The following is a 27002-nucleotide window of genomic DNA, read 5'->3' as shown; positions in this document are numbered from 1 at the left end:
TGAAAAGGAAGGTGGGGAGACTGGAGATTATTGAGAAGGAAGGTAGGGAGACTGGAGATTATTGAAAAGGTAGGTGGGGAGACTGGAGATTATTGAAAAGGTAGGTGGGGAGACTGGAGGTTATTGAAAAGGAAGGTGGGGAGACTGGAGGTTATTGAAAAGGTAGGTGGTGAGACTGGAGATTATTGAGAGGGGAGGTGGGGTGATTTAAAGGGCAAGTAAAGTCAAAATAGCAACTTTGAAGATTTTATTACTTTAGGGTGTACTTAATCACAAATGCTTGACCAAAATTAAATTTGAAAATCGGAAATAGAATAAGAAAGACGACATACAACGACAGGCGAATTCGTCCAGTAAGGGGATTCCCCTTCCTAGAGTTTAAAACAGGTTCCTGCTGTTTGAAGCGCTGTGCAATTTCAACAACCAATGTATGCAATGTTATTTTTGTAGGATTAACAGAAATGTTACCACTTTTAGATGGACTGCTCCCTGAAATGTCCGTATAGATGCCAAGCATCACAAGTCAGCCAACACATCAGCCAATGAAAACATTTGTCACGGTTTGCTGCGCCATGGTAGCTTTAGGCCACGCCCCCAAATAGTTTTGTTTGGGAATCTGATTACGGAGCATTTGATTTCATCGCTTTCACTAAGACATTTAAATACTTTCTGCAAATAATATGGTATATTTTCTCTCCGGGAATTGACTTAATATATCTTGGACAATTGATATTTGCAACAAAATCACAATTATTATTTTCAGTTTACTTGCCCTTTATGATTATTATATCAAAACATGCTTTTATAAGTCTTAAAGGAGGTACTTACATACAATTCTGTCTTCCAGGAACATCGATGTCTGTATATCTTTGTTTAGTTAAGGGGCACAGCTAGATAGGTATGATTCAGGTATCAAACTTTAATCTGTACAATATCTATACAACCAGGATTACCAGTTCCACTGTAGTTGCTGTGACGGTCACCATTCCTTCATGTTGCAGATGCAGGCTGTGTGTCAGGTGGAGAACCTGCAGATAGAGTTCACTCCCCTGAACATGTACAACAAGTTCATCGAGCGGATCAGACGCAACCTCCATGTGGTGCTAGCGTTCAGTCCGATTGGCGACACTTTCCGGAACAGACTCCGAATGTTCCCCTCCCTCATCAACTGCTGCACCATAGACTGGTTCAAGGTCAGGTCCCCCATTTTGAAAATTAGGAAAAAAAGATTAGCGAATTTACTGATGGAAACAAATAGGGGAATGGATGGAAAGGGATGGATGAGTTTGACTTTTTACCCTCTCAGGCTGAATATAGCAGTGGCAGTCGGGTAGTCTAGTGGTTAAAGCGTTGCTTCGTCACGCCGAAGACCCAAGTTCGATTCCCGACATGGGTACAATGTGTGAAGCCCATTTCTGGTGTCCCCCGCTGTGATATTGCTGGAATATTGCTAAAAGCGGCGTAAAACCATACTCATTCACTCACTCACTGAATATAGCAGAAAATGTTGTGTCATAATAGTACCCCCCAGACAAATTTAACTCATTGTTTTATTAAGTGGATTTCAAGTATTTGTACTGAACGGAGCTATAGGTCCTCCTCTTCTACATATAGCTTTCTGTTCCCTTATTTTTTTCATTTAGGTTCTCTGGCTGTAGATTTAGATCCTGAATGTTTTATTAGTTGTGGTGTCTTTTGTTGCCATATATGGTGTCATATTAGGTTAGACAAAAAATTTGTTATGGTGTCTTTAGTTGCCATATATGGTGCTGAAGGTTAACACTATGTGGTACCCATATTGCACTACTCTTCTAAGCTTAATACACTGATATTAAGGGTCAAAGGGAGCTTACTCTTTAAACCTTAGAGGCCACATCTTGTTGACAATTTTAACTATAATCTTTATCAATAAAGTTGCAAAAGTGATTTAAGAACAATTAATGTCCTTGCACATCACAATTAATGATATAAAAACACTTAACAGTGTCAAATAACGAATTTCTGTACCAGAATTTTTATAGGAATTATGTGTGGTGGATGTTGGAAAATCCAAGATGGCTGTTACTGACGGTATACGGTCTCATATTAGGTGAGTGACAAGCATCTTGGATTTTTACTGACGGTATACGGGGTCAGTAGTTCTGCTCTCTGATTGATGAATCTCACATTGAGGCATAAAAAGTATGCATATATCAATGCTGTGAAGTAACTGATTACCAGAGAAGGTGGGGTGATGTTCGAAATGATTGCACTTGTATAGCGACGTGCATGCATGTGTGCCTGCTTGGACTAGATTTTATCGTGCTAGCCCACTGAGATACCATGGCGCAGTTTAACATGAATACCCCACTTAGACACAGTATACTGTCTCCAAGCCAAACAATCCCTGTTTTAGCCCCATAATGCTGAGTGCCAGACAGGGTAACAACAAGTACCATCTTTCAATGTCTTTTGGATCGAACCTCCGAACTTCTGCTCTCTGGGCGAATGGTCTACCACTAGACCATGAAGGTGGCCGTTAACTAAAGAGAAACATGCACATATGACACTTTATCATACCTCCTTGTCAGAATGATAAGATCTGATTGGTCCAGTGATCTTGATTAAATACTGTGTATACCACCTTGGAGGGTAATGAATTTTTCAGCGGGGGAATAAATCTAAACAGTGTCAAATAACAAATTTCTGTACCAGAATTTTCATAGGAATTATGTGAGGTGGGTGTTGGAAAATCCAAAATGGCTGTTACTGATGGTATACGGTCACATTTTAGGCAATCTCATTAAAATCAGATCTTAGTTCTTGCTATCGCTTAACAAAGATCTGAGGACATCCCGTTAGGGGTCACTTCAGAATGACCTTTCATCCAACCAATCAGAGCGTCACTTACCAGATTTTGAAAGTGACAGTCGGAATGTGTTTTCTAATCATGCAACCACGAAATATTTAACACGGGGTATTCTGAACGACAGTTACGGGTTTTATGATTATATCCATACAATCTAGGCCATCTATAAGCCATTCCAGAATGTTCTTCTTATCAGTTTTAATTTTTTTGATCGAGAATACGTCAAAATATGTTTCGAAGCGTAGTCGCCAGTTTGAGACTAGTGTCGTAAAGCTCGAGAAAGCTGCCTTCTAATTGGCTAATGTCAATTTCTTGTCAGTCATTTCATTTGTCGGTCAAAATTCACGAAAGGTCGTTCTGACGTGACCCGTAATGGGATGTCCTCAGATCTTTGTTTAGCGGTAGCGAGAACAAAGATCTGATTTTAATGAGATTGCATATTAGGTGAGTATCTTGGATTTTTACTGATAGTATATGGGCTCATGTTGGGTCAGTAGTTCTGCTCTCTGATTGGCCAATCTCACTTTGAGGCATAAAAAGTATGCTTATATCAATGCTGTGAAGTAACTGTGATAACCAGAGAAGGTGGGATGATGTTCAAAATTACTGCACTGGTATTGCGACGTGCATGTGTGTGGCTGCTTGGACTAGATTTTATATTGCTAGCCCACTGACATACCATGCCACAGTTTAACATGAATACCCCACTTAGACACAGTATACTGTCTCCGAGCCAAACAATCCCTGTTTTAGCCCCATAATGCTGAGTGCCAGACAGGGTAACAACAAGTACCATCTTTCAATGTCTTTTGGATCGAACCTCCAAATTTCTGCTCTCTGGGCGAATGGTCAACCACTGGATCATGAAGGTTGCCGATAACTATAGAAAAACACATATGACACATATGTGATCTTCATAAAATACTGTGTATCCCGCCTTGGAGGGTAATGAATCTTTCAGCGGGGGAATAAATCTCTTATACCCCGCCATGAACAAAACAGACTGCACATGGATTTCTGAGAGGCAGAATAAATCCCTTATACCCCGCTTCCAGGCAAAAAGCTGCACGCTTTTTTTCAGAGTCAGTGGAAATCATATGATATAACACACGCTAACATCAGCTCGATTGAACAGGTGTTTTCTATCAGTTTTTAATTCATATTAATTCTATTACAATGTCACATTAAAACATGTCTGTAAGATAAATTCTTTGTAGCAGGATCACTTGGGATACATGGGGTTTTATGCGTCCCTCGTTAGGTTTTATACCATGTGCTGCGCCTCTGGTTTGTGGTATAAAACCTAACACAGGACGCATAAAAAAAAACCATGTACCCTGAGTGATCCTGCTACAACCTGTAGTGTTTGCTGACAGTACTAATACTCTGTCTTGGTGTAGGCATGGCCTGAGGATGCCCTGGAGCTGGTGGCCAACAAGTTCCTGGATGAGGTGGAGATGTCTCAAGATGTGAGGGACAACACTGTTGTCATGTGTAAACACTTCCACGAGAGTGTCCGTGCTCTCTCCAATAGGTGAGTACCGGTACTGCATTAGAGAACTAGTTTATATAGGGTCATTTGTTTCCTCTTGTTTTCTTGAAATTTCAAGACACTAAGTTGAAATTTCAAGTTACATAAGTTGAAATTTCAAGATAATAACTTGAAATTTCAAGATAATGAGTAGAAATTTGAAGTTAATATTTTGAAATTTCAACTTAGTATCTTCAAATTTCACTTTAGAATCTTGAAATTTCAAAACTTAGCATCTTGAAATTTCAGGATAATAAATTTAAAATTTCAAGATACAAAGTTGAAATTTCAAGTTATATCTTATAATTTCAACTTAGTATCTTGAAATTTCAAGATCATTATCTCGAAATTTCAAATTAGTATGTATCTTTAAATTTCTACTTAGTATCTTTAAATTTCAAGATCATTATCTTGAAATTTCAAATTAGTATGTATCTTGAAATGTCAACATAACATCTTGAAATTTCAAGTTAGTTTCTTGAAATTTCAAGAAAAAACAAACAAAACAAGTGGCCGTAAAAGGCTGTTAGTTTATTTGTGCAGCACAGAATAGGCGCTGTTTCACAAACCGATAGCCTTACTACTGTGAGACTGCTGACCTCATTTCATGGTGGCTGAAGGTAGCCTAGTGATTAAAGCACTCATTATACTGAATGCCTGGGTTTGATTCACCACGTGGGTACAATGAGTGAAGCCCCTAGTTGGTGTCCTCCACTGCTGGAACATGGCTAAAAGAGGTCTGAAACCATAATCATCTATTTAACGCAGGTACTATGAAACAATGCGGCGAAGGAATTATGTGACCCCGACGTCCTACCTGGAGTTGATCAAGACCTTCAAGAACCTCCTGAACAAGAAGAGGCTGGAGATCCTGACTCTGAAGAACCGATACATGGTGGGCCTGGAGAAGCTGGAGTTCTCCGAGTCCCAGGTGAGTCTCAGGAACTCTGCCACATAGAGCGTCCTTCATTACCCATATGGTTAGAAATGAACCCCATCTTCCCGAGGCAAGAGAGTTAACTGACTTTAAAAGTCCAGTTTCCACCCTTGCCGAACTAGGCTGGAATTCCTGGCCTTGATCGTAGCGTCACCAGTGGCTATTACAAGTAATGTCCTTTCTATGCCTCTCCTATTGACCAATCAGAGTCAACCTCTTGTATCACTTGCATTTGCTTCAAACAAAACGTTGGCGCCCAGTCAAGACGATCTGATCGATAATCAAGATCTATATTGTGATCAAACAAGTCTTACATCGCAAAGTGCATCAAATCATGTGAGCACCATTATTAAAAACATGAAAAGATATAGAAAATATCTGTTGACAACGAGTTAGCAGTGCACATGCTTTGCAAATCCTGCAGTCAACCGAAATGTGCATGACACTTTACGAACCGGATTTCGATTTCAGTGCGCGATTTTGATTGGACTATGCATAGACTCGTTTGTCCAGCCAAAATGTAACTCCTTAATACCAGCCTAGTTCGGCAAGGGTGGAAACTGGACTCTTATAGTCAGTTAACTCCCTTGACTCAGGAAGATGAATGAACCCAGCTCAGAAACACTGTATGTTCACTGGTGCAGATATCACCTCACACACACCAGTATACTGTTTAAATCATCCAGACAGCATTGTTGACGTCTTTCAAATCTTATTCTGATGTCACACTAGAAATGACATCATAGCTGAAGATTGTAGACATAATTCGAAAATTATGGTTTTCTAAGGTCAGAATGACGTCACTCTAGAAATGACAGCATAGCTGAAGATTGTAGACATAATTCGAAAAATTATGGTTTTCTAAGGTCAGAAAGACATCACTCTAGAAATGACAGCATAGCTGAAGATTTTTTACATCACTTGACAATTATGGTTTTTCTAAGAAGGCGGTTGTGATGAGTACATTTTTTTAAAGGGGAGCTGAAAAGAATTAAGAAACAATGGGTAATTAAGAAATTATTATACTCGCATGTGTGTCACATTGACTTTATTAAACTTGTTTTAAATTTTTTGTATTATTTTTGTATTGTCTTTGTTATTATTCAGGTGATGTCAGTATCAAATAACATCACTAATCTCACTGAAGATGGTTTGCTTTATTTTTTATAGGTTTTTACTAGTTTCAAACTGACAAAGTTGGAAAATTGATTTTGGATGATAAATGGAAGCCAACCCTCTTGTCTTTTGAAATGAAATAACACTCTTAAGCCTCAGAGTTTTTATCGACACATGTTGAGATATTTCATGTCAAAAGACACTTGGTGAGATTCTCTATGCATTAAAAAGTTGACAAGATTTGACACTGCAGACGAGATAGTTGAGTCTTGGACAGTCAAATGAGTGGTCTGCTCGAACAGTCATGCCATCAGGGAACGATATCACACAGTCAGACCAGGTTATGTGATGTCTCCCATGTACAGGGTTTTAGGCAGTTGCAGATCATGTAGTGTCATCTGTTCCTGTTCTTGCAGATCATGTAGTGCCCTCTGTTCCTGTTCTTGCCGATCATGTAGTGTCATCTGTTCATGTTCTTGCCGATCATGTAGTGTCATCTGTTCCTGTTCTTGCCGATCATGTAGTGTCAAATGTTCCTGTTCTTGCAGATCATGTAGTGTCATCTGTTCCTGTCCTTGCAGATCATGAAGTATCATCTGTTCCTGTTCTTGCAGATCATGTAGTGTCACCTGTTCATGTTCTTGCAGATCATGTAGTGTCACCTGTTCATGTTCTTGCAGATCATGTAGTGTCATCTGTTCCTGTTCTTGCAGATCATGTAGTGTCATCTGTTCCTGTTCTTGCAGATCATGTAGTGTCAAATGTTCCTGTTCTTGCAGATCAACGTGATGCAGGAGGAGCTGATAGATCTGCAGCCGAAGCTGATTGAGACCAGCAAGGAAACCGAGGAGCTCATCAAGATCATTGAGGAGGAGACGGTGGAGGTGGAAGAGAAGAAGAGAATTGTGGAGGCAGACGAGGCTAGGGCCAACAATGCCGCCATGGAGGCCAAGGGTATCAAGGTGAGTAATGTGGACTGCTGGTGTCTGGATGAGTCACAAGACCTGCTGGTGTCTGTGTGAGCATTTGGACTCCTGGTGTCTGTGTGAGTCATGTGGCCTGCTGGTGTCTGTGTGAGTCATGTGGACTGCTGGTGTCTGTGTGAGTCACAAGGCCTGCTGGTGTCTGTGTGAGTCATTTGGCCTGCTGGTGTCTGTGTGAGTCATGTGGACTGCTGGTGTCTGTGTGAGTCATTTGGCCTGCTGGTGTCTGTGTGAGTCATGTGGACTGCTGGTGTCTGTGTGAGTCATGTGGACTGCTGGTGTCTGTGTGAGTCATAAGGCCTCCTGGTGTCTGTGTGAGTCATTTGGCCTGCTGGTGTCTGTGTGAATCATGTGGACTGCTGGTGTCTGTGTGAGTCACAAGGCCTGCTGGTGTCTGTGTGAGTCATGTGGACTCCTGGTGTCTGTGTGAGCATTTGGACTCCTGGTGTCTGTGTGAGTCATGTGGCCTGCTGGTGTCTGTGTGAGTCATGTGGACTGCTGGTGTCTGTGTGAGTCACAAGGCCTGCTGGTGTCTGTGTGAGTCATTTGGCCTGCTGGTGTCTGTGTGAGTTATTTGGCCTGCTGGTGTCTGTGTGAGTTATTTGGCCTGCTGGTGTCTGTGTGAGTTATTTGGCCTGCTGGTGTCTGTGTGAGTCATGTGGCCTGCTGGTGTCTGTGTGAGTTATGTGGACTGCTGGTGTCTGTGTGAGTCATAAGGCCTGCTGGTGTCTGTGTGAGTCATTTGGACTCCTGGTGTCTGTGTGAGTCATGTGGCCTGCTGGTGTCTGTGTGAGTCATGTGGACTGCTGGTGTCTGTGTGAGTCACAAGGCGTGCTGGTGTCTGTGTGAGTCATTTGGCCTGCTGGTGTCTGTGTGAGTCATGTGGACTGCTGGTGTCTGTGTGAGTCATTTGGCCTGCTGGTGTCTGTGTGAGTCATTTGGCCTGCTGGTGTCTGTGTGAGTCATGTGGACTGCTGGTGTCTGTGTGAGTCATATGGCCTCCTGGTGTCTGTGTGAGTCATTTGGCCTGCTGGTGTCTATGTGAGTCATGTGGACTGCTGGTGTCTGTGTGAGTCACAAGGCCTGCTGGTGTCTGTGTGAGTCATGTGGACTGCTGGTGTCTGTGTGAGTCATGTGGACTGCTGCTGTCTGTGTGAGTCATGTGGACTGCTGGTGTCTGTCTGAGTCACAAGGCCAGCTGGTGTCTGTGTGAGTCATTTGGCCTGCTGGTGTCTGTGTGAATCATGTGGACTGCTGGTGTCTGTGTGAGTCACAAGGCCTGCTGGTGTCTGTGTGAGTCATGTGGACTCCTGGTGTCTGTGTGAGTCATGTGGACTCCTGGTGTCTGTGTGAGTCATGTGGCCTGCTGGTGTCTGTGTGAGTCATGTGGACTGCTGGTGTCTGTGTGAGTCACAAGGCCTGCTGGTGTCTGTGTGAGTCATTTGGACTCCTGGTGTCTGTGTGAGTTATTTGGACTCCTGGTGTCTGTGTGAGTTATTTGGACTCCTGGTGTCTGTGTGAGTTATTTGGACTCCTGGTGTCTGTGTGAGTTATTTGGACTCCTGGTGTCTGTGTGAGTTATTTGGACTCCTGGTGTCTGTGTGAGTTATTTGGCCTGCTGGTGTCTGTGTGAGTTATTTGGCCTGCTGGTGTCTGTGTGAGTCATGTGGCCTGCTGGTGTCTGTGTGAGTTATGTGGACTCCTGGTGTCTGTGTGAGTCATAAGGCCTGCTGGTGTCTGTGTGAGTTATGTGGACTCCTGGTGTCTGTGTGAGTCATGTGGCCTGCTGGTGTCTGTGTGAGTCATGTGGACTGCTGGTGTCTGTGTGAGTCACAAGGCCTGCTGGTGTCTGTGTGAGTCATTTGGACTCCTGGTGTCTGTGTGAGTTATTTGGACTCCTGGTGTCTGTGTGAGTTATTTGGACTCCTGGTGTCTGTGTGAGTTATTTGGACTCCTGGTGTCTGTGTGAGTTATTTGGACTCCTGGTGTCTGTGTGAGTTATTTGGACTCCTGGTGTCTGTGTGAGTTATTTGGCCTGCTGGTGTCTGTGTGAGTTATTTGGCCTGCTGGTGTCTGTGTGAGTCATGTGGCCTGCTGGTGTCTGTGTGAGTTATGTGGACTCCTGGTGTCTGTGTGAGTCATAAGGCCTGCTGGTGTCTGTGTGAGTTATGTGGACTCCTGGTGTCTGTGTGAGTCATAAGGCCTGCTGGTGTCTGTGTGAGTCATTTGGACTCCTGGTGTCTGTGTGAGTTATGTGGACTGCTGGTGTCTGTGTGAGTCATTTGGCCTGCTGGTGTCTGTGTGAGTCATGTGGACTGCTGGTGTCTGTGTGAGTCATGTGGACTGCTGGTGTCTGTGTGAGTCATATGGCCTGCTGGTGTCTGTGTGAGTCATTTGGCCTGCTGGTGTCTATGTGAGTCATGTGGCCTGCTGGTGTCTGTGTGAGTCACAAGGCCTGCTGGTGTCTGTTTGAGTCATGTGGCCTGCTGGTGTCTATGTGAGTCATTTGGCCTGCTGGTGTCTGTGTGAGTCATGTGGACTGCTGGTGTCTGTGTGAGTCATGTGGACTGCTGGTGTCTGTGTGAGTCATGTGGACTGCTGGTGTCTGTCTGAGTCACAAGGCCTGCTGGTGTCTGTGTGAGTCATTTGGCCTGCTGGTGTCTGTGTGAGTCATGTGGACTGCTGGTGTCTGTGTGAGTCACAAGGCGTGCTGGTGTCTGTGTGAGTCATGTGGCCTGCATGTGTCTGTGTGAGTCATGTGGACTGCTGGTGTCTGTGTGAGTCATGTGGCCTGCTGGTGTCTGTGTGAGTCATGTGGACTGCTGGTGTCTGTGTGAGTCACAAGGCCTGCTGGTGTCTGTGTGAGTCATTTGGACTTCTGGTGTCTGTGTGAGTTATTTGGACTCCTGGTGTCTGTGTGAGTTATTTGGACTCCTGGTGTCTGTGTGAGTTATTTGGCCTGCTGGTGTCTGTGTGAGTTATTTGGCCTGCTGGTGTCTGTGTGAGTTATTTGGCCTGCTGGTGTCTGTGTGAGTTATGTGGACTGCTGGTGTCTGTGTGAGTCATAAGGCCTGCTGGTGTCTATGTGAGTCATTTGGACTCCTGGTGTCTATGTGAGTTATTTGGACTCCTGGTGTCTGTGTGAGTTATTTGGACTCCTGGTGTCTGTGTGAGTCATGTGGACTGCTGGTGTCTGTGTGAGTTATGTGGACTGCTGGTGTCTGTGTGAGTCACAAGTCCTGCTGGTGTCTATGTGAGTCATTTGGACTCCTGGTGTCTGTGTGAGTTATTTGGACTCCTGGTGTCTGTGTGAGTTATTTGGACTCCTGGTGTCTGTGTGAGTTATTTGGACTCCTGGTGTCTGTGTGAGTTATTTGGACTCCTGGTGTCTGTGTGAGTTATTTGGCCTGCTGGTTTCTGTGTGAGTCATGTGGCCTGCTGGTGTCTGTGTGAGTTATGTGGACTGCTGGTGTCTGTGTGATGGTGTCAAGGCCACATATACATATAGTTAACTATTAATAGACCGGACCAATTTTATGTACTTCCTTTGTGAATAAGGCTGACTCTTATGTTGGCATATTGTCCTTGAAAACAGAAGGGAACCTATTTGTTTACAATGTTAAGTTTGTTGACACATGTTTGTTTCTTCTTCAAAGGATGAATGTGAGGCCAAGCTTGCTGTAGCTCTGCCGGCCTTGAATGCTGCTGTTGCCGCCCTCAACACTCTGAAGCAGAACGACATCTCCATCGTGAAGAACTTGCAGAATCCACCAGCAGGTGTGAAGCTGGTGATGGAGGCCGTCTGCATCATGAAGGTTGGTTGATGTGTGATCTCCCGAAACACTGACACATAACGCTGCAGAAACATTTGGCTGGGTGGAAAGAATGGTGATCTGACATGAAACTTTATCTTACGGTGCTATAAATGAGTTCCTTGGAATGTTGATACCGTATTCGCCGCAATAGGCGTCCAGGGCGCTCTCAAAATTAGAAATAAGGGGCTCTTATTAGAATATAATTTTGGTGAAAAATAAGTTCAAAGATCGTAAATTTCGCGATTTATTCTGACAGCCTGAAATGTTTATAAACGACAGATATATATTTTTCCAGAAATTAATTGCCCATAATAAAGGGTGCATTTAACACAAGAGTGTGTATTATACACGAATAAATAAGTCATGTGTACATTGATCAATTGGAAGGGGTGTTAATTGGGATTGTTCACTAGCCAATATATTAGCAAATATCGCCGTGGGCGCTTATTAGAGCGGGGCACTTATTACGTCGAATACGGTAATAGTGTTGTTGTTGTCCCTACTTTGTTGACATGAGTTAGTGGTTGTCTGTATTTCCCAGGGAATCCGACCCGAGAGGAAGGTGGACCCGAATGGCAAGTCGGTAGAGGACTACTGGGCCCCTGCAAGGAAGGTAGGACTGAGTACCTTCAAGTATTGATATCATATGAACATTTTCACTATCATTTCACTGTGGACCGACAACACATATTTCTGAGTTGCAAGTAGGTAATTCTGTATATTACCCATAGTATTTATTTTCTGTTAAAATTCTAGAAAGTGTGTACATATTCCATAATTTGGTTGCTCACTGCTGGTTTTCAGTCAAACCATATGTGCCTCCCTATACAATCTTTCAAATCTGCTTTAGTACAAATAATCTCCAGTCTCCCTACCTACCTTTTCAATAATCCCCAGTCTCTCCACCTACCTTCTCAATAATCTCCAGTCTCCCTACCTACCTTCTCAATAATCTCTAGTCTCCCTACCTACCTTCTCAATAATCTCTAGTCTCCCTACCTACCTTCTCAATAATCTCTAGTCTCCCTACCTACCTTCTCAATAATCTCGAGTCTCCCTACCTACCTTCTCAATAATCTCTAGTCTCCCTACCTACCTTCTCAATAATCTCCAGTCTCCCTACCTACCTTCTCAATAATCTCTAGTCTCCCTACCTACCTTCTCAATAATCTCCAGTCTCCCCACCTTCCTTCTCAATAATCTCTAGTCTCCCCACCTACCTTCTCAATAATCTCCAGTCTCCCTACCTACCTTCTCAATAATCTCCAGTCTCCCCACCTACCTACTCAATAATCTCGAGTCTCCCTACCTACCTTCTCAATAATCTCCAGTCTCCCTACCTACCTTCTCAATAATCTCTAGTCTCCCTACCTTCCTTCTCAATAATCTCCAGTCTCCCTACCTACCTTCTCAATAATCTCTAGTCTCCCCACCTACCTTCTCAATAGTCTCCAGTCTCCCTACCTACCTTCTCAATAATCTCCAGTCTCCCTACCTACCTTCTTAATAATCTCCAGTCTCTCCACCTTATTTCTCAATAGCCTCCAGTCTCCATACCTACCTCCTCAATAATCTCCAGTCTCCCTACCTACCTTCTCAATAATCTCCAGTCTCTCCACCTTATTTCTCAATAGTCTCCAGTCTCCATACCTACCTTCTCAATAATCTCCAGTCTCCCTACCTACCTTCTCAATAATCTCCAGTCTCCCTACCTACCTTCTCAATAATCTCCAGTCTCTCCACCTTATTTCTCAATAGTCTCCAGTCTCCATACCTACCTTCTCAATAAACTCCAGTCTCCCTACCTACCTTCTCAATAATCTCTAGGCTCCCTACCTATCTTCTCAATAATCTCCAGTCTCCCTACCTACCTTCTCAATAATCTCCAGTCTCTCCACCTTATTTCTCAATAGTCTCCAGTCTCCATACCTACCTTCTCAATAATCTCCAGTCTCCCTACCTACCTTCTCAATAATCTCTAGTCTCCCTACCTACCTTCTCAATAATCTCCAGTCTCCCTACCTACCTTCTCAATAATCTCCAGTCTCTCCACCTTATTTCTCAATAGTCTCCAGTCTCCATACCTACCTTCTCAATAATCTCCAGTCTCCCTACCTACCTTCTCAATAATCTCCAGTCTGTAAATATCAGCACTGATTTGAGGATGTTTTTCATAAGAACAAAATTACAAAAAGAATGTAAAGCTTTAGCCTCATATCAGAACTTTCTGATTCTTGTGTTTTGAGCAAGCCTCCTTAAATTTAAAAAAAAAAAATACTAATACTTTAATGGATTGAAAAAAATTGAATTCTTTTTGTAATTTTGTTCTTATGATAAAATAGCCTCAAATCAGTGCTGATATTTCAAAAAGCATTTCCCTGCCTTTTGTTTATTAACAAAGCTACTCTGTAAGACAGAATTTTAAATGTGAATATGTCTTACCTGGCATGTGTTTCCTCATGACCCCAGATGCTGGGTGACATGAAGTTCCTGGAGTCTCTGAAGGAGTATGACAAGGACAACATCCCTGTGGCAACCATCAAGAAGATCCGGGACAAGTACATCAACAATCCCGACTTCGACCCGGCAATTATCAAGAACGTGTCCTCAGCCTGTGAGGGTCTCTGCAAGTGGGTGCGAGCCATGGATGTTTATGATGGCGTCATCAAGGTGAGGGGGTACCTGATCATAGAGGCGGTGAGGGTGATGAGCCTTCATCTTGTCAACAGGAGGGTAGTCAGATAACAGTGGACTGAAGAATCAATGAAATAACTATTGTTTGTTTGTTTGTTTGTTTGTTTTAAACACACTCAGCAAAATTCCAGCAAACTGACAGCTGTCTGAAAATAATCAAGTCTAGACCAGATACTCCTAGGCAGATCTAGAGTGGGGCCAGGGGGTCAGGAAACAACCCTTTTGAAAACCCAATGTAGTATGTTGTTGGCAGAAAAAGGGAGAGGATTTACATATTTTGGACCCCTCCCTTTCAAAAATGCTGGATCGGACCCCTTCCTCTTAAAAATGCTGGATCGGACCCCTCCCTCTTAAAAATGCTGGATCGGACCCCTCCCTCTTAAAAATGCTGGATCGGACACCTCCCTCTTAAAAATGCTGGATCGGACCCCTCCCTCTTAAAAATGCTGGATCGGACACCTCCCTCTTAAAAATGCTGGATCGGACCCCTCCCTCTTAAAAATGCTGGATCGGACACCTCCTTTTAAAAATGCTGGAACGGACCCCTCCCTTTTAAAAACGCTGGATCGGACCCCTCCCTTTTAAAAATGCTGGAACGGACCCCTCCCTTTTAAAAATGCTGGATCGGCCACCTCCTTTTAAAAATGCTGGATCGGACCCCTCTCTTTTAAAAACGCTGGATTGGACCCCTCCCTTTTCAAAATGCTGGAACGGACCCCTCCCTTTTAAAAACGCTGGATTGGACCCCTCCCTTTTCAAAATGCTGGATCGGACACCTCCTTTTAAAAATGCTGGATTAGACCCCTCCCTTTTAAAAATGCTTGATCTGACCTTGATACTCCAGTGAATAACACCATGAGCATCAGTCTACTCAGTTGGGATATGATGACAAATATGACATGCATCAACCAAGTCCGCAAGCCTGACAACCTGATCCTGTTAGTCTCTTGTTCCGACAAGCATTGGTTGCTGAAGACCAATTCTAACCAGGATCTTCATGGGGTGTGTGGACTGAGGTATACATGAGAATTAAACCTCTCCTCATGGATTTATTGCCACACTACACTGTGTGGAAACTTAGTTGAGTCTCCCATTGGGTGAGTGAAAGAGTTGGGTTTTAGTTGCTTTGAAATGTATTTCAATGACATCATATAACTTCTTAGCCTAGTGTTGGAGGAAGCCCAAACTGATGACTGTCATACAAAACCAGGAGAATGTGATGCTGAAAGAGGATCATGAGTAAACTGGTATTCCAACCATTGACAAGCAGATCCTTGTGCAGATAAGGGAGACAACTCTGCACAGTGAATTGCAGTGACTAGGACCTTGGCACTTTCTGTGCACCCTACTACAACGGTTGTTGAACCATCATGGATTCTAAACAGGGACTATACCCCACAATCTTTTGCACATTTCCAGTCAAGATCTAGACTGTTCGTCTTAATTAGTCCATTGTATGATATTCAATAGGACTGGGACAAGTCCATATTTACAACCCGAGTACTCAACACCCTATTACCCGACCATTCCTGTGTACCAACTGTAGGTTTCAAGAGTTGTTTTTCCAGAGCCCTGGCAAATGCTATTTACATCCACATATAAAATCAGATCATGCATACACTGAAGTCAATTGAATTTATATCTTTTCTCAAATATATAAAATAAGAAACAATGCGTTCAAAGTCAGAAAGAAATGCAAACATAAGCAACTTTTATTGTGACTGTATTTAAACAATATATTATGTGACTAACCATAGTTCCTGGTAGTCTTGTGAGTACCAAAGTCCTAATATGGTCATGGTTTCCCTGTTGGCCCTGATTATGGTTCTTGGTATGTCAGGGGGCACGGGTGGCCCAGTCGTCTAAGGCGCCGCGATTCACTGTGCAGAGTTGCGTCCCTTTGGCACGCCAGAAACCTATGATTGTGGGTTCGAATCCCGGTTCACCCTGATTATGTTTCTATGTTTGTCAGCACCATACCCGTGCTCGTGGGTTTCACCAAAGTGGTAAACGTCTGAGACCTGCATCACTTCGGGCTTTCCTCCCACATTAAGCTGACACGCCACGATATAACTGGAATACTGTTAAAAGCGGCCTAAAACCCAACTCACTCACTCACTTGGTATGTCAGCACCATTATGTCGAAGCTGTGCTTGTGGGTTCCACAGAGGTGCACATATAAGACCAGCATCACTCCGGCTCTCCTCCCACATTACTTTGATGCGTCATGATATCTGTAACTGGAATACTGTTCAAAGCGGCACTGAACCCAACTCACTCACTCACTCACTGATGACCGGCAGGTGGTGGCGCCCAAGCAGCAGAGTCTGGCTATGGCAGAAGGGGTTCTTGAAGACCAGATGGCCAAGTTGAAGGAGAAGCAGGCCGAACTGAAGACCGTCCGCGACAAGCTGGCCAACCTCAACGACCATCTCAACCAGAAACAGACCGAGAAAAAGGTCAGGGCAGATTTCTTTCAGTATCAACGATGCTGCTGTAACAAAATCTTTTGAAATATCCTCATGAATATTATTAGAATGATTCAACATTAAACAACCCAAAATAAAACAGAACTTAAGTTAAATGCATCAGAATCTTCTGCTTTTTATCTGATGTTATTGTAGCAGGGCATGGAGTCATCCCACAGATGACATCCTTACCTTGTCAGCTTGCTGACGCGGTTAACCTCTTTGGTCATGTGGACAAGGCGTCTGACCTCTGCTCAGAAGGTCCGTGGTTCGAATCCCATCACAGGACTCGGAAATTTTATGGTCGCTACATTATCACACTTGTTTACATTATAATGAAATGATTTAAATGTTGGTGTCTGTTTTTTATCCACCATTTAGAACCTGGAGGATAACATTGAGCTGACGAAGGTGAAGATAGAGCGGGCCAACAAGCTGATCAGTGGCCTGGGTGGGGAGAGGTCACGGTGGACACAGAATGTCCACGAGCTCAGCGAGACGTATGACAACATCGTGGGTGACGTCCTCCTCTCAGCTAGTGTGGTGGCCTATCTTGGACCTTTTATTCTGGATTATAGGCTGGTGAGCAATGACTTGATATGCAGTGGAATGCTTAATCCCGAAAGTAGCATCCTAACTAAAACTGTAACACAATTGTAATTGTAATTGTAATTGAATAACATTTTTTAATCAACAAATGATGGATACTGTGTAATGATGTCTGTTTGTCATCTGTTGGACATCTGTGATATCTGTGTGTCACCTGTCTGACATCTGTGTTTCTTCTGTGATCTCTGTCTGACATCTGTGACATCTTTGAGTCATCTGTGATGTCTGTGTGTCATCTGTGATGTCTGTGTGTCATCTGTGATCAATGTGTGTCATTTGTGTCATCTGTGATCAATGTGTGTCATTTGTGACATCTGTGATCAATGTGTGTCATTTGTGTCATCTGTGATCAATGTGTGTCATTTGTGTCATCTGTGATCATTGTGTGTCATTTGTGACATCTGTGATCAATGTGTGTCATTTGTGTCATCTGTGATCATTGTGTGTCATTTGTGACATCTGTGATCAATGTGTGTCATCTGTGATCTCTGTGTGTCATTTGTGACATCTGTGATCAATGTGCGTCATCTGTGGTCTGTGTGTGTCATTTGTGACATCTGTGATCAATGTGTGTCATCTGTGATCTCTGTGTGTCATTTGTGACATCTGTGATCAATGTGCGTCATCTGTGGTCTGTGTGTGTCATCTGTGACATCTGTGTGTCATCTGTAATCTCTGTGCGTCATCTGTGGTCTGTGTGTGTCATCTGTGACATCTGTGTGTCATCTGTAATCTGTGTGTCATTTGTGACATCTGTGATCAATGTGTGTCATCTGTGATCTCTGTGTGTCATTTGTGGTCTGTGTGTGTCATCTGTGACATCTGTGTGTCATCTGTAATCTCTGTGTGTCATCTGTGACATCTGTGTGTCATCTGTGACATCTGTGTGTCATCTGTAATGTCTGTGTGTCATCTGTGATATCTGTGTGTCATCTGTGTGACATCTGTATTGTCTGTGTGTCATCTGTGATATCTGTGTCATCTGTGTGACATTTGTGTGACATCTGTAATGTCTGTGTGTCATCTGTGACATCTGTGTGTCATCTGTAATCTCTGTGTGTCATCTGTAATGTCTGTGTGTCATCTGTGATATCTGTGTGACATCCGTAATGTCTGTGTGTCATCTGTGACATCTGTGTGACATCTGTGATCTCTGTGTGTCATCTGTAATGTCTGTGTGTCATCTGTGATATCTGTGTGTCATCTGTGTGACATCTGTAATGTCTGTGTGTCATCTGTGACATCTGTGTGACATCTGTGTGTCATCTGTAATGTCTGTGTGTCATCTGTAATGTCTGTGTGTCATCTGTGATCTCAGTGTGTCATCTGTGTGTCATCTGTGATCTCTGTGTGTCATCTGTGTGACATCTGTGTGACATCTGTAATATCTGTGTGTCATCTGTAATGTCTGTGTGTCATCTGTGATCTCTGTGTGTCATCTGTAATGTCTGTGTGTCATCTGTGACATCTGTGTGTCATCTGTGATCTCTGTGTGTCATCTGTAATGTCTGTGTGTCATCTGTGATCTCTGTGTGTCATCTGTGTGACATCTGTGTGACATTTGTGTGACTTCTGTGCTGCAGGAGTGCCTGAAGGAGTGGTATGACATGTGTAAAGACAAGGGGATCCCAGTGTCTGAGACCTTCTCTCTGTCAAGCACTCTTGGAGATCCAGTCAAGATCCGAGACTGGCAGATAGCCGGTCTCCCGGTCGACAAGTAAGTACCATAGTGTCATAGTATCCTAGACGCTAAACCTCAGTAAGTACTATCAAGGCTTAGAATTGATGACCTCCACCTGTCTTGCAATAGATTAACACATACTTTAGATTATTTATATTTTATTACTCAGCAATATTCCAGCTATATGAAGGTGGCCTCTAAACAATCAAGTCTTGACCAGACAATCCAGTGACTGATTTTATAAGCAATGCTCCGCATTGTCAATGTATGTTGACACATCATCAACCAAGTCACCGAGTCTAATCACCCGTTCCATTATGTCGCCTCTTACGTCCAGCGTAGGTTGCTGGGGGCCAATCCTAACCAGGCATCCCCATGGGTTCCTCATCAAGTGGCCTCTTGTGTGTAGCAGTTGGGTGCTGGGGGCACAGTCTACCCTAGGTCCTCACAGGGGTATAAACAAATATTTATAGAAATCATACTATAGGTATTTACTATTTGTTTCTCATGGATATAGAAATGTGTTAAATATTTCTTCAAAAGTAAAGTTAGACAGTTTGTATGTATGAAATGAAACATGAAGAAATGTTAATACTGTTCTGTCATCATTCCTGTACCTCAAAGTCAAGTGAGCTGAGCTAGCATCCCTTGCTTACCCACTTGTTCAGTTGTCTCTCATGTCTCTCTCTCTCCAACTTGTGTAGTTGTCTCTCATGTCCCTCTCTCTCCCATTTGTGTAGTTGTCTCTCATGTCTCCCCCCCACTTGTGTAGTTGTCTCTCATGTCTCTCTCTCTCCCACTTGTGTAGTTGTCTCTCATGTCTCTCTCTCTCCCACTTGTGTAGTTGTCTCTCATGTCTCTCTCTCTCCCACTTGTGTAGTTGTCTCCCATGTCTCTCTCTCTCTCTCCCACTTGTGTATTTGTCTCTCATGTCTCCCCCCCACTTGTGTTGTTGTCTCCCATGTCTCTCTCCAGGTTGTGTATTTGTCTCTCATGTCTCCCCCCCACTTGTGTAGTTGTCTCTCATGTCTCCCCCCCCACTTGTGTAGTTGTCTCTCATGTCTCTCTCTCTCCCACTTGTGTAGTTGTCTCTCATGTCTCTCTCCAAGTTGTGTTGTTGTCTCCCATCTCTCTCTCCAAGTTGTGTTGTTGTCTCCCATCTCTCTCTCCAAGTTGTATAGTTGTCTCTCATGTCTCTCTCCCACTTGCATAGTTGTCTCTCATGTCTCTCTCCAAGTTGTATAGTTGTCTCTCATGTCTCTCTCCCACTTGCATAGTTGTCTCTCATGTCTCTCTCCAAGTTGTATAGTTGTCTCTCATGTCTCTCTTCCACAGCTACTCCGTGGACAACGCCATCATCGTGACGTCAGCCAACCGATGGCCGCTTATGATCGACCCTCAAGGTCAGGCCAACAAGTGGATCAAGAACATGGAGAAGGCCAATAAGCTGGAGGTCGTCAAACTGTCCGACCCCAACTACACTCGAGGTCTTGAAAACTGCCTTCAGGTAGGAGGAACAGGTTGTCAGTGTGGAGCAGTTGTCTGACACACCATGTCTTCATGTCTGATATTCTAGTCCATGATTTTTCTCACAAATTACAAACAAGACAAAATTCCCAAAGAATGAATGTAAAAAATTAAGCCACGCCCACCGAAGCGGACTACTTTTATAACTACAGAACGTCGATGAAGTTATGAGCATAAATTAAACAATTACCTGATTCATGTCATGCCACAGAATGTATTCCTACACCTGAAATGTTTATCAATCTTCTCATTTTTGTCTGCTTTGTGATATAAAACTCTTGTTGGTTAAACTATCATAGATAACACAAGTTTTCGTTCTCAAATTTAATTATAAGGATTAACTGTGGAATTTTTTGGGTTCATTAAGGTATAAATAAAAAAAATGATGTGCAAACTGTATCAATCCACTTAACAGATTCTGACAAAAGTCAATCCACAGTCAATCCTTAAATGGATAGTCAGGCGTTCCATTGAAAAACCAGCAGAAATCAACCAACCAACAATCAGAACGAAAACTTGTGTTATCTACAATAGTTTAACCAACAACAGTTTTATATCTCAAAATGAGAAGATTGATAAACATTTCAGGTGTAGGAATACATTCTGTGGCATGACATGAATCAGGTAATTGCTTAATGAATGCAATACCACATGACCAATTCAGCAAATAAGAATGCAGGATTTATAATGAACACAGCGAAAATTTAATTATTACAGTAAACTACATGTACGTTTATAACAAACACCCTTATAACGAACTGACGGATACAACAAACTGGACTTTTGGTCCCGGCCATTTGCTGTATATACATTGTATATATCATTATAACGATCTACGGTTATAGCAAACTAAAATTAGTGGTCCCTTTGAGTTCGTTATAATCGTAGTTTACTGTATATGATAAAGTTATATATTATGATACATTTTCACTTATTTTAAGTTATTGTAAAGTTGAAGGTAAGTTTTTTATTTATTAAGTGTTGTCATGTGAGAAATGACTACAATTTCTGAAAATCCAAACTGAGGAATTGTTGAAGTTGGCGTTGTTCAGTTGTTCATTTTTAAGTTCAGTGTTGGAATAACGAACCCTCGGTTCTCGTGACGAAGGTACAAGGGGGTTTGCTGTTTACTGCAGCTGAGTCATGTGTTGTACATTGTACAGTTCGGGAACCCCTGTCTCCTGGAGAACATTGGGGAGGAGCTGGACCCCATCTTGGAACCCATCCTGCTGAAACAGACATTTAAACAGGTCAGGAGGATAGGAAGAATTTGTAATGAAACTCATTCCCGTTGGAACATCCTAAAAATTGATAAGCACAAAAGTGCAGACATTCAAGGGTACAATTGATCTGACAGCAGTGTAAAGAAAGTAACTCTCACTCGCCTACACTCTGTTATGCAGGGGTCCGTGTTGGCAGGGTTTGATCATTAAAATGTGTTACAGTCTGTCGGATAAGACACATATATATCATGACATGAAGTGCAACATTCTTTTTTTACCATTACATGTTTTGGGAGCACTGATGCATCTTGCGAGGTAAGGGAGTTAACTGACTGTAAAAGTCCATTTTCCAACCTTGTGGAACAAGGCTGGAATTTCTGGGCTTGATCGTAGCGTCACTAGTGGCCATTACGAGTTATGTGTGAAGTGCATCAAATCACGTGAGGACAACCTTGTTCGTCAAAGGTGGAAACTAGACTTTCATGGTCAGTTAACTCCCTTGTCTCGGGAAGATGGCACTGATGGAGATGTGGAAGTAGCTTCAAATATTTGCAAGGGAAACTATTTCAGTATTTTCTAAATATGTATTTTCTTGTTTCCTGTTTTGTTTCAAGGATGTAAGTAAATTGTTACTCTTAACTTTACATGTTTTTCACTAGCGTCTGTCAGAGGGATATGCATGTTTACCACTAGTGTCTGTGAGATATGCATGTTTACCACCAGTATCTGTCCTTGAGATATGCATGTTTTTTCTGTGGGATATGCATGTTTATCACCAGTATCTGTTTGTGAGATATGCATGTTTATTTCCAGTGCCTGTCTGTGGGATATGCATGTTTATCATCAGTGCCTGTCTGTGGGATATGCATGTTTATCACCAGTGTCTGTCTGTGGGATATGCATGTTTATCACCAGTGTCTGTCTGTGGGATATGCATGTTTATCGACTGTGTGTGATTGTGGGATATATGCATGTTTATCAGCAGTGTCTGTCTGTGGGATATGCATATTTATCAGCAGTGGCTGTCTGTGGGATATGCATATTTATCAACAGTGTCTGTCTGTGGGATATGCATGTTTATCACCAGTGTCTGTCTGTAGGATATGCATGTTTATCACCAGTGTCTGTCTGTAGGATATGCATGTTTATCACCAGTGTCTGTCTGTGGGATATGCATGTTTATCACCAGTGTCTGTCTGTGGGATATGCATGTTTATCACCAGTGTCTGTCTGTGGGATATGCATGGTTATCGAATGTGTGTGATTGTGGGATATATGCATGTTTATCACCAGTAACTGTCTGTTGGATATGCATATTTATCAGCAGTGGCTGTCTGTGGGATATGCATATTTATCAACAGTGTCTGTCTGTGGGATATGCATGTTTATCACCAGTGTCTGTCTGTAGAATATGCATGTTTATCACCAGTGTCTGTCTGTAGGATATGCATGTTTATCACCAGTGTCTGTCAGTGGGATATGCATGTTTATCACCAGTGTCTGTCTGTGGGATATGCATGTTTATCACCAGTGTCTGTCAGTGGGATATGCATGTTTATTAGCAGTGGCTGTCTGTAGGATATGCATGTTTATCAGCAGTGTCTGTCTGTGGGATATGCATATTTATCACTAGTGTCTGTCTGGGGGATATGCATGTTTATCAGCAGTGTCTGTCAGTGGGATATGCATGTTTATTAGCAGTGGCTGTCTGTGGGATATGCATGTTTATCACTAGTGTCTGTCTGTGGGATATGCATGTTTATCACCAGTGTCTGTCTGTGGGATATGCATGTTCATAAGAATACCGTGTGACAATATAGACACGGTATGTAAATGGTGTAGATTTTTCTTTGTTGATGTTATGGTAGATGATAAAAATAGATATGATGGTCAAAAGAAAATACAATGAAATGTGCTATCTACATGTATATTATAGTGTGGTCATTAACAAATTCCAGGTAGTTTTATAGTTGATAATTCTATTATTTTTGTATGTTATATACCTAATCCTGTATGGTATGAATGTTTACACTTTAAGGAAATATTGTATTTGGTGGTTGTAGAGATAGTATCCCTTAGGATTTTATAGTACTATATATTTTATATAGTTATAAACAAAGCTGTAATTGTTCTTCAGGAATAACATGAAAAAATTGTTTTCTGTCAACAACATAAATATTTTATAACATTTTAATTTTTAAATTTAAAAATGTTGAGATATATATTGAAAATTCAGATAACATTATGAAAGGTTAAATACTAACTGTTGTAAGTGTAGGTTATGATATGTGAAATAACATTCAACATTAATCATGTTTTCCCCATTTTCTATCAGAACGGCCTGGACTACATCCGGATTGGGGAGCACATTGTGGAGTACAGCAAGGACTTCAAGTTCTACATCACGACCTGCATGAGGAACCCACACTACCTACCTGAGGTGTCCGTGAAGGTGAGTTAACGAACCCACACTACCTACCTGAGGTTTCTGTCAAGGTGAGTTATCGAACCCACACTATCTACCTGAAGTGTCTGTGAAGATGAGTTAATGAACCCACACTACCTTCCAGAGGTGTCTGGGAAAGTGAGTTAACGAACCCACACTACCTACCTGAGGTTTCTGTCAAGGTGAGTTATCGAACCCACACTACCTACCTGAAGTGTCTGTGAAGATGAGTTAACGAACCAACACTACCTACATGAGGTGTCCGTGAAAGTAAGTAAATGAACCCACAATATACCTACCTGAGGTGTCTGTTAAAGTGAGTTAACAAATCCTCACTACCTTCTTGGGGTGTCCGTGAAGGTGAGTTAATAAACCCACTCTACCTACATGAGGTGTCCGTGAAGGTGAGTTAACGAACCCACTCTACCTACCTGAGGTGTCTGTGAAGGTGAGTTAACAAACCCACACTACCTACCTGAGGTGTCTGTGAAGGTGAGTTAACAAACCCACACTACCTACATGAGATGTCCATGAAGGTGAGTTAACAAACCCACACCATACCTACCTGAGGTGTCCGTGAAGGTGAGTTAATGATCTCACAATTTCTGTTTGAGGTGTCCATGCTTGTGAGTTGTCAGAATTGTCAATGTTTTGATATTCTTCTCCTTTAACTTGATAGGTTAGTACATGTAATACATTTACAAAGCAATTAAACTCTCCTTGTTCAGTGTAGCTCATTTGTAATATATCCTTCTTGCTCCAGGTAAATGAGAGAATACACTCAGCATACCTATCTTTGATATTCATACATCGAAGCTGATGATCTAATCCTCCTAATTACAGGTGACCCTCCTGAACTTCATGATCACCCCCCTGGGTCTGGAGGACCAGCTGTTGGGGATTGTGGCCGCTAAGGAGAAGCCAGCGCTGGAGGAAACAAAGAACCAGCTGATTGTGGAGAGTGCCAAGAACAAACGCCAGCTGAAAGAGATTGAGGACAAGATTCTGGAGGTCTTATCAACATCCCAGGTGGGTAAAACTTTGAGGTCTTGACTGTCCAAAGTCAGTAGATCCTCGAGGTCTGTCCAACATTCCAGATTCTGCAGGTCCTGCCAACATTCTAGATCCTTGAGGTCTTGTCAGTATTTCATCCAAATCTTGGAGGTCTTGCTAGCATTCAAGATCTTGGAAGTCTTGTCAACATCCCAGATCCTTGAGGTCTTGTCAATATTCCAGATCTTGGAGGTCTTGCCTGCATTCGAGATCTTGGAAGTCTTGTCAACATTTCAGATCCTGGAGGTATTCTTAAAATTCCAGATCTTGGAGGCCCTGTCAACATCCCAGACCCTAGAGGCATTGTCAACAACCCAGGTTCCAGACCTTTGAATGGTAGTTCTGCATGGAACTCTTCAGAGTGACAGATCTGTTCTTGATTGTGTCCAAGGACTTTAATGGTCGTCTTAGAGCATCGAGGACTGACATGGACTTAATCGTGTTCTGTGTCTTCAAATGGTAGTTCCAGAAGCATCCAGCTTGTATTACAGGCAAAGGTTTTGTTAATGAAGTCAAGCTTGTCTGATGGATGAAGATGTACTTTACACATTATCTTGTCCTCTTTCCAGTCACTGTCATGGACAGTCCCCATTAGATACACCCTGTCTGCTATTATATATATCACATGATGTCTTTCAGGGAAATATTCTGGAAGATGAGACAGCCATAGAAATATTGTCCTCGAGCAAGGTTCTGTCAGAGGAGATCTCAGAGAAACAGCAGATCGCATCTCAGACCGAGGCAGAGATCGACCAAGTCAGGAATGGCTACAAGCCAGTGAGTAAATTATCTTCTTGATACCTGCCTAGCACCTTAAATGATGGTTCTGTCGTGGTCAGAAGGCTTCATCTTCATCCATGTTGTGGCAGTGCTGCTGCAGCCATATGTACAGTATTAACTTGGTTTTATTTTGTTTTGTTTGTTTGTTTGATGTATAACGCCACACTCAGCAAAATTCCAGCTATATGATGGCGGTCTGTAAATAATCAAGTCTGGACCAGACAATCCAGTGATTGACATCATGACCATTGATCCATGCAATTGGGATCGATGACATACATCAACCAAGTCAGTGAGCCTGACCACCCGATCCTGTTAGTCGCCTCTTAACTTGTTAGTCACATCTATCAATAATAAGGTGAAATGATTTGAGCGTCCTCTGTGTTCCAGGTAGCGAAACACGGCAGCATGCTGTTCTTCACCATCTCCGATCTGGCCAATATTGACCCCATGTATCAGTACTCCCTCACCTGGTTCATCAATCTATATCTACAGGTAACTAGCAATCTTCAGGTAACACTGTATCTGCAGGTGACACTATCTACAGGCTTCTCTACAAATTAGTCCAGGTAACACCATGTTTACAGAAACCGTATTTCCTTGAGTATATTGCACACTTTTTAAAAAAAAACACAGCTGTTCAGAAGGGGTGAGCATTATAAACGCCATAATGAGTTTTGATGGGTTTTTTACCCCCAACGCAAAGACATTACCAGGGTAGTGTTTTTCATCAGGTTCTACATCTTCATACGGCAAAGGTGTTAACTGATTATAACAGTCCAGTTTCAACCCTTGCTGAACTAGGCTGAAGTCTTGGAGTTATATTTTGGCTTGACTAATGAGTCTATGCACTGTCCAATCAAAATCATGTAACGAAATCGACATCCGGTTCGTAAATTGCCGTCCATGCAGGATTTGCAAAGCATGTCTACCACCAACTTGGCGTCAACAGATATTTTCCAAATCTTTTCATTTTTTTAATGAAGGTGCTCACATGATTTGATGCACTTCGCCAAGTAAGACCCGCTTTATCACAATATACAGTTCGTCTTGACTGGGCGCCACCATTTTGATTGCATATGAGAGGTGCAATCTGATTGGTCAGTAAGAGGGATATAGAAGGGACATAACTTGTAGTAGCCACTGGTGGCACTACGATCAAATCCAGAAATTCCAGCCTAGTTCGGCAAGGGTGGAAACTGGACTTTTACAGTCTGTTAACTCCCTTGCCTTGGGATGATGCAGATTCTAGTCATCAATGTGGTGCAACAGTCTAGCCAACATGGGGATC

The 27002-nt window shown here is 42.6% G+C and overlaps 1 protein-coding gene across 1 annotated transcript in view; it reads left to right on the top strand.

Moving 5' to 3' along the window:
• LOC139446275 (dynein axonemal heavy chain 3-like) overlaps window positions 1-27002 on the top strand; it is a 178323-nt gene that overhangs the window by 118603 nt on the left and 32718 nt on the right. The window contains exons 56-71 of the mRNA XM_071227629.1: window positions 1002-1193; window positions 4249-4382; window positions 5148-5310; window positions 7212-7394; window positions 11072-11230; window positions 11772-11843; window positions 13700-13900; window positions 16228-16383; window positions 16774-16974; window positions 18585-18718; window positions 20018-20189; window positions 21373-21459; window positions 23768-23884; window positions 24722-24907; window positions 25571-25708; window positions 26102-26206. Of these exons, the coding sequence (XP_071083730.1) occupies window positions 1002-1193; window positions 4249-4382; window positions 5148-5310; window positions 7212-7394; window positions 11072-11230; window positions 11772-11843; window positions 13700-13900; window positions 16228-16383; window positions 16774-16974; window positions 18585-18718; window positions 20018-20189; window positions 21373-21459; window positions 23768-23884; window positions 24722-24907; window positions 25571-25708; window positions 26102-26206 (2400 nt within the window). The remainder of the gene's footprint in view (window positions 1-1001; window positions 1194-4248; window positions 4383-5147; window positions 5311-7211; window positions 7395-11071; window positions 11231-11771; window positions 11844-13699; window positions 13901-16227; window positions 16384-16773; window positions 16975-18584; window positions 18719-20017; window positions 20190-21372; window positions 21460-23767; window positions 23885-24721; window positions 24908-25570; window positions 25709-26101; window positions 26207-27002) is intronic.

This window comes from Haliotis cracherodii, unplaced genomic scaffold (genome assembly GCF_022045235.1).
Source record: "Haliotis cracherodii isolate W230 unplaced genomic scaffold, xgHalCrac1.p SCAF_6, whole genome shotgun sequence".
Taxonomy (NCBI): Eukaryota; Metazoa; Mollusca; class Gastropoda; order Lepetellida; family Haliotidae; genus Haliotis; species Haliotis cracherodii.
This window is presented reverse-complemented; position numbering and strand designations above follow the sequence as displayed.